The sequence below is a fragment of the Primulina tabacum genome, chromosome 13 (genome assembly GCF_025594145.1).
Source record: "Primulina tabacum isolate GXHZ01 chromosome 13, ASM2559414v2, whole genome shotgun sequence".
Classification (NCBI taxonomy): Eukaryota; Viridiplantae; Streptophyta; class Magnoliopsida; order Lamiales; family Gesneriaceae; genus Primulina; species Primulina tabacum.
In genome coordinates, this window is record NC_134562.1 from 1,984,842 (window position 1) to 1,993,007 (window position 8,166).

At 32.6% G+C, this 8,166-nt stretch overlaps 1 protein-coding gene across 1 annotated transcript in view; it reads left to right on the forward strand.

The window, feature by feature from the left end:
- Window positions 1-5,784, forward strand: part of LOC142523132 (phenylalanine--tRNA ligase beta subunit, cytoplasmic-like) — a 46,312-nt gene extending 40,528 nt beyond the window's left edge. The window contains exons 3-18 of the mRNA XM_075626779.1: window positions 48-177; window positions 268-383; window positions 1,093-1,159; window positions 1,519-1,560; window positions 1,829-1,870; window positions 2,053-2,129; window positions 2,329-2,455; window positions 2,537-2,704; window positions 3,077-3,205; window positions 3,278-3,379; window positions 3,462-3,596; window positions 3,961-4,035; window positions 4,459-4,566; window positions 4,806-4,901; window positions 5,002-5,085; window positions 5,481-5,784. Coding sequence (XP_075482894.1) covers window positions 48-177; window positions 268-383; window positions 1,093-1,159; window positions 1,519-1,560; window positions 1,829-1,870; window positions 2,053-2,129; window positions 2,329-2,455; window positions 2,537-2,704; window positions 3,077-3,205; window positions 3,278-3,379; window positions 3,462-3,596; window positions 3,961-4,035; window positions 4,459-4,566; window positions 4,806-4,901; window positions 5,002-5,085; window positions 5,481-5,549 — 1,567 coding nt within the window. The 3' untranslated portion in view covers window positions 5,550-5,784. The remainder of the gene's footprint in view (window positions 1-47; window positions 178-267; window positions 384-1,092; window positions 1,160-1,518; window positions 1,561-1,828; window positions 1,871-2,052; window positions 2,130-2,328; window positions 2,456-2,536; window positions 2,705-3,076; window positions 3,206-3,277; window positions 3,380-3,461; window positions 3,597-3,960; window positions 4,036-4,458; window positions 4,567-4,805; window positions 4,902-5,001; window positions 5,086-5,480) is intronic.
- Window positions 5,785-8,166: the final 2,382 nt, after the last annotated feature.

The window sequence follows — 8,166 nt, forward strand, 5'->3', positions numbered from 1 at the left end:
TTGATACTTGTGCCATTTTTCCTCCCGGGTTGAAATATTGGTGGCAGATATGACTTGCTTTGTCTTGAGGGGTTGGCACAAGCCCTCCGCATATTCAATGGGCTTGATCCAATACCTACATACAATGTTGCAAACATCAGTAAAGAATCTATGCTGAAAATGCATGTGCGAACGGAGGTATGCAAATTGCCAAAACAAGTGTAATATTATTAGTTAATCTGCATTCATTCTTGCCATTGCTCCAGTTGTGATTTTCCTTTGCTGCAGACGTCTCAGGTTCGACCATATGTTGTATGCGCTGTTTTAAGAGGTGTTACATTCGATGAAGCTAGATATAATAGTTTTATAGATCTTCAAGATCGACTTCATCAGAATATCTGCCGGTAATGTTATCAGATCTCCGATTTACTATCAATTTATCTTTGGCTTAGTTTTTCTGTAAGAAAATGATTCCTGCATGGTGATACCTACTTTTTAATGAGTAATTAATTCTAGTGGTTGTTATTTCGTGTGCAAGTTCTGTTTATACACACATTTTGGGGCTGTGTTAATTCTACCTGCCCATTCTCTGTCTTGTTAGGAGGGATAAAATTATCTAAAGTGGAAAATATCATTCCATTTTTATGTGTTTGACGTTCTTTTTTAGATTATTTGCACTTGGCCTAATGAAAACTGAAATGCATTTGCTCTAAAACACAGTAAAAAATTTGTGACCAAGACCACAAATATTCATATTCTTTTTCTGTGCTTGAGGAGCATACTTGTGTTTTAATGTATCTACAACATGATTATATTTTATATTACCCCTTTCTTAAAATGCTTAATCTTATCAGTGATTTATTCAAGGATGAGTCTTAAATGTGCTTACTCCTATCATTAAATTATTCGAGTATGATTCTTAAATGTGCTTACTGTTATCATTAATTTATTCAAGGATGAGGGGAATCGAACTGATGAATGTTTTACTTGTGTTCATTTACCTCTACTGTGAAGTGAATTCCACCATTTTGAACATGATTTTCCTGTAATTTTTTTATATGGCAATTTATTTATTCACTTTAATTTCTTCATTTTGTGCTTGCATCTGTTTAGGCGAAGAACTCTGGTTGCAATTGGCACGCACGATTTGGATACAATAAAAGGCCCTTTCACATATGAAGTATGTTGTTATCTTGTTTATATGTGCATCATTCAAAGTCCTATGAATTGTCTGATTTAAGAAAATGCTATGTTCAACTGTTCATGCTCCTTATCTGGACTTAATTTATATGTGAAATTTTTTGAACAAGTTAGTCTGTGTCTTATCTATTTCCATTAATTCCAAATAGTAGACATAAAGTTTCAGTTCTAGTTCCTATTATTCTCATTTTTTCCCGTATGAATGACTGCAAATTTTATGCCCAACTTACACCAATCTTAGCACTATTAGTTTTTTACAAGGTCATATTCTATTTTTTAAAGCTGAATACTTTTTTGTGGGAAATAATTATTGATATATCCAGTTTGAATGATTTTCAGGCTTTACCACCTCCACAGATAAACTTCATACCATTGAAACAGGTAATCAGCTTTTACTGAGCCTTTTTTGATATAATGTAATGGAGTAGCTGATATAAAAAAATAGCTACTTTACAACAAAACATCTTTATAACATTTCGAGAACACTACATGGTTAGAACCAACGACAAAAATCTCGGAAAGCTTACGTATATGCCAGTGCATCAAGTTTGGGTAATAGGCCATAAATTTGTAAACATTAACTTCAGTAACATTTTCTTCTTCCTCACCTTTATGATTCTGAATTTTTTTTTAATAAGCACTGGCTTAGACGAAGAACTTCAGAGCGGATGAGCTAATGGAATTTTACAAGGTGACTCCTTTGGTTACTTTTCCAGGATTTTTTTTCCCATTTTCATCTAGTTCTTAGCAGCAGTCTCTGGTGCTCGTTGCTTGTCAACAGAATGTCAATTGATTGAATTTTGTATTTACTTGCCGCAATGACTGGGCACTCCATAGGGGTTGTAATTAATTGTTTGCCACATCCTTTGCCAGTCGGATATGAAACTGAAGAAATTCTTGCATATAATTGAGGATTCACCGGTGTTCCCAGTTATATATGATAATAGCAGGTAATTGGATGCTCTGATAACCTAAATCATTGTATTCAAGCATAAAATCTGGAGTTACCTTTATAATTTGGACTTTACCTCCTCTTTGAAAGACACTTAGCTTGCGTATACAAGTGTGATCTTGTTTACAAATATGGATACCTAATGATTAATTTTATTGATGTTTTGACCTGATAAGACTTTTATTTCTTTTCTGCAGAACTGTTTTGTCTTTGCCTCCAATTATTAATGGTGCACATTCTGCCATTAGTTTGGAGACAAAGAATGTGTTTATTGAGTGTACAGCCACAGATCTGACGAAAGCGAATATTGTTCTGAACACAATGGTATTATCTCAATGGATCCAGTGCATTAGGTTTCTGCTTCTTTCTCTTCATTGTTTGTGCTGTTAACAATTTATTGTACAGGTTGCCATGTTTTCGGTCTATTGTGCAAGGAAGTTTGAGGTGGAGCCGGTTGAAGTAATTTACCCTGATGGAAAATCATACATTTGCCCAGATCTATCACTGTACCAGATGGTTGTACCTTTATCATACATCACTAGTACAGTTGGAGTTTCGTTGTCAGTCCATGAGGTTCTGCATCATGCTGATCATCAATACTCTATCCTTTTTGTTTCTTAGTGACAGCCATACATCTTTTAATGTTTATTTTTTCTATTAATTTGCCTTCAAATTTTTGACCTAAGGTCAAGTAGGTAGTCGCTGCATAACTTGAAAATGAATGCAGGAAAACATGCATCAGATTGAAAAGTAACATTAGAAATTGTACCCTTTAGTCGCATGTTATGTGCTCAGGTTGGTTCAACAACCATGAGGAATGCTACTTGTGGCAGAAATTCTTCAATAAATGCACAAAGTATTTTGCTGTATGACTCGCATGCATAGGCTAGGAAACTCTGAACAAAATAAAATATTGCCTACTAATATTCACGAATTGAATTTCAGGTGGCAGGTTTGTTGAATAAAATGCAATTACATACTGAGCCATCTGTATCTAAAGAGAAGCAAACCATCTTCACTATATCTGTACCTCCAACGAGAAGCGATATTCTTCATCCTTGTGATGTGGCTGAGGTATCTTACATAAGTTCATTTTCTTTGCTCTGGTTATTATTTTGTGTGATGTTACTCTCTTCCCTCTTCAAGGATGTTGCAATTGCTTATGGTTACAATGAAATTCCAAAGATGAAGCTGCCATCTTTGAAGCCACAGTCATTGAATCAGTTCAGTGATCTTATTCGAACAGAGGTAGGCGGCTGTATGCATTATCTTATTGTTTTTCACTTGGAGTTACTTTCTTTTGACCCAAACTTGCGATATTCCCTTTTAGATTGCAATGGTTGGTTATACAGAGGTGCTAACATGGATCTTATGCTCGTATAAAGAAAATTTCACCATGCTTAACCGGAAAAACGACAAGGCAACAGCAGCAATAAATGGAAATCCCCGTTCTGCTGATTTTGAGGTTTGTTTCTTCTGCCATGCAATATGGGACTATGCTGATCATTTAAACTTAGCTTTTTGTGCAGGGCAAAATAGGACCATTGGGGAAATGAACGATGAATATTTGTTTGTTAACACCTTCCCTATTTGGTATTTAACATAATATATAACTGATTCTGCAATTCTTTTTCTTATTTATCCAAACTTAACATAATATGCTCTGTTATTTAAGTCTCAAAATATCAGTTAAACTTTAATTTTGATCTGCATTCATGCTGTATGATTCATCAGTAGTTGACTGTTTCTAAGATTCTGACATATCAGGAGCATTTTGGTCCATTTAGCCTCTTAGCCTTTGTCCTCCATACATTTTTCTAATTTTTCAGGTTGTCCGTACCAGCCTTATGCCGGACATATTGAAAACAGTCGGGCACAATAAAGACCATCCAAAACCAATAAAGGTAATTGGTCCACATATCATTTTCATTGTCATGCCTATAATTTGATGATAAGTCTTATCATGACAATCATGAGATTTATATAAGCACTGACACAACATTTTTATCTTGCTGATACTATGAAGATGGTGCTACAAGAGCATTTTCAGCATGGAGCTTTGGAAATTAAAACGCTAGAATAAATTTGATAGTATGACCCTATAGTTTCTAGCTATTCTGGATGTGTTCATCATGCATGCTCAGTCAGCCTCTGTCCCTCTGTTTAAATCTGGGCATCGTATTTCGCTGATGTGCATGCAGGAGAGATGATTATTGTTCCTTTCCATGTGTTTTAGAATGTTGGGTCATGTTTCTTTCTCCATACATTTTACATCATTGCATTTTCTGTTTATTAAACTATTATATCCATGTATCCTTTTGATTTAGATTTTTGAAGTGGGTGATGTGGTGCTGCTTAATGAGACAAAAGATGTTGGTGCATCAAATCGTCGTTATCTTGCAGCTTTATATTGTGGGTCTACCTCAGGATTCGAGGTACCTACACAACATTCTCTACTTTACTTTATACCTATCTTTATAGTTGAGATACCTTGAAAAGCACTTTATTTAGCTTTAATCTGAGTTGCATGGTTTTGTCACTAATATTGTGAAAATGGTCATGTTGTGTCGATCTCTGTCTTTGTTATTGTTCAAAATAACTATCCTTTCCTATCGATCAACCTAAGTTTGAGGATCCATGACTGAAGTTTTTATCTTTTGGTTTTTTTTATCAGCTGATACATGGTCTTGTGGATAGAATCATGGAAGTCATCGGAACTCCTTTTGTAGCCCCTGGGGACAGAACGGGCTATTATATACAGAGTTCAGACGTATGTTTGCTTTAGTCATTTCTATTTTGACAATGTTGAGCATTGTATGAATTTTTTCAAGGAACATAAAATAAGATAATGTACTGTATCCATACTGCAGGAGCCTGAGTTTCTTTCAGGTAGACAAGCGAACCTTATTTACAAGGGAAAACAGATAGGCACTTTCGGTATCGTCAATCCACAGGTATGTAATATCCCTTTCACGCCACAAAGAACGACTCACGATTTAAACACATGCAATCCTGATATATAGTAATTCAAACATATGATGCAAACCTAATTTTAACCAACGTTTCCTGGCTTTGATGTATAGCCGATACAAAGACAAAATGCAACATATATGTTATTTTCAAATTCAATTTCTCAAAATACATTTCCAGAAAATTTTTCCCAGAAAACATTTGAAACACAGCCATACACTGGTCTTGTAATTTCCCCAGAAACTTTGTTCATCATTTCGGACTATCTTTATGAAATTGCAAGAAATAAATTCATCATTTCGGACGACATGGTGACATGAAAATAGAAGTAAAATGATCTTTTGAGTTTATTCATGCATCTGTGTTTGTATGGCATCAGGTGTTGGATAACTTCGATATTCCGGACCCCTGCTCTTTCGTGGAACTCGACATGGAGAGCTTTCTATAGAGTAAAACAACACGAAATAAGATATAGAGAATGATCGCAATTCAAGGCAATCCTCATGTATCTTCGAGATGGTGTCATTTATTTTATTGTATCGTGCCACCAATTTATTATTTGTGTAGCCAGCAGCTCGAAGAGATCAATTTTGTCACTCTACAGCACAGTTGCACTGATCTGCTCATACACATACTTTGTCTAACTTTGATTGATTACGATCTGACGATTCGTTCTGTTTCAATGTCGCTGATACAGCAGATTTGTACTATTATGGAAAACTCAAAAGAAAGAGTCCTATTTCTGTGAAGCGAACTAAACCTTGGCAGTATAATGATAACAAATACCAATCACTAATCAATTGTTAAGAGCTCGGGATCTTGAACATGTACAAAAAAGTTGAGTTTGGTTGAGGTGATTAAATAAGGATAGATGAATAATCACATATTTATTTAAAGTTTGGTTAAAATTTTAAGATATATTAATAATCATTTTGATCCGGTTTAAAATCTACTTTTATGATTAATTATTTGATTATTAATCTAACAAATTAAGTCGAATAAGTTATCAACACACCACAAATTACATTTTTATCCTCCGATCTCTTATGAAAACAAAAATTTGTTAAATTCTAATTTATTGTGTTTAATGATTACCGTAATATTTTTAAATATATTTCTAATAAATATATTTAAATTAATTTTAATAAACATAAATTATAATTATAAATATTTAATTATCTATTTAATTATTTTAAGAATATTTATAATTATTTAAAAAAACAATAATATTATAATATTACTGAACTTTATTTAACATTAAAATTAATATTCAAAATATTACAACTATTTTAATTATTAATTATAAATATTTAATTATCTATCAAATTATTTTAAGAATATTTATAATTATTTTAAGAAAAAACAATAATATTATAATTATTACTAAAATTTTATTTAACATTAACATTAAAAATATTATTGTTATTTTAATTATTAAAATAAATGCATATTTACAAATTTATTTCTAATAAATATATTTAAATTAATTTTAATAAACATAAATTATAATTATAAATATTTAATTATCTATCAAGTTATTTTAAGAATATATATTTAATTAGCATTTGGAGCATTTTGGTCATTACAATAAAATTTACAAAATTAATCCATCATTTTAAAATCATACCAAACACCATGTTATTTATCCGACCATACTATTAATCCATATATCTCATTTTTTAATCACTCTAATTATTAATCATTTACTTATCCTATCAAACGTACCAAACGAAGCCAAATGGTACAAATTGAGGTCTGTGTTGACATATTGGAAACCCATTTTTTCTTTTCAAGAGTTTATTCGCTCATGCACCTGGTAAGACTTGGATCCTGGCATGAGTAGGGATGTAAACGAACCAAACCGTTCGTGAGCTATTCGAAGCTCGATTCGATAAAAGCTCGTTTGAGCTCGTTTAATGAGGCTCGTTAAGATAAACAAACCAAATTCAAGCTTTACAGTATTCGGCTCGTTAGCTCGTGAACATGTTCGTTGGTAAGTTCATGAGTAATTTTTAGATAAAAAAAATAATAGTTTTGATATTTGATTTATTGATTTTGCATATTATTTATGAAATATATAAAAAAATCTATTAAATTTATTTATTATAATAAATTTACAAATTTTAATAAGAATAATATATTTTTCTTTAAATATATAATTTATTTTTTAATTAATTTAATGAAAATTTAAATATATAATTTATATTTATTATTCTTGTTTAGACTCAATAAAAGCTTGAATAAGTTCGTGAGCAATGCATATATTCGTTAAATAAAGCTCGAGCTCGACTCGATTATAAACGAATCAAGCTCAAACATTCAAGAGTTCGGCTCGGCTCGACTCGACTCGATTACATCCCTAGACATGAGTCTATAAAAAACACAGCTTCATCGATAGGCGAGCCGACTGACCACAAATTATCATCGAGTCTGATGATGTGGGTTTCCCTCAAGGCTTCTGCTTGCATCATGCTTGCGAATGGGTGCAGAATGTTGTCCATGAGGTCAGCCAAGTGTCGACACAATTGGCATTAAACTGTCAATATACGGAAAAAGTCACTCCACTAAATAAACCAACGCAGGAAAGAGGGGAGGGGCAGATTTGAGGGATTCCCCTTCTCCCAAGAAAATTGATTCAAATTTTATATGCTACCTTTAAAAAATCTATGCTTTCTCAATGAAAGTGTATAAATTCACATCTCCTTCATTAAATCAGGAATCTATTATTGGGACATCGATTTCTCATACCAAAGACACAAAAGAAGTTTAAAGTTTTTAGTTTCAACGTTCAAAAATGTCATTGGACATCCTATGTTTATTTAGACATCCATAGAATGTTTAGTTTGTATACATGTGCATTTTAAACACTAGATTCCACCAATCCAGGATTAGCGGAGATGGTCTGGTCCTTATTGTATTTCTCTTCGAACAGATCTCCGTCTTTTGTTTGTCAAATTAAATAACGAAAATATCATGTTTTTCTTGTTTAAATTGTACTAGTAATCGCAAACAATTTTTTGTTGAGATTGTGACGTCCGAATTTCCAAATACAGAGTCGGTGCAGC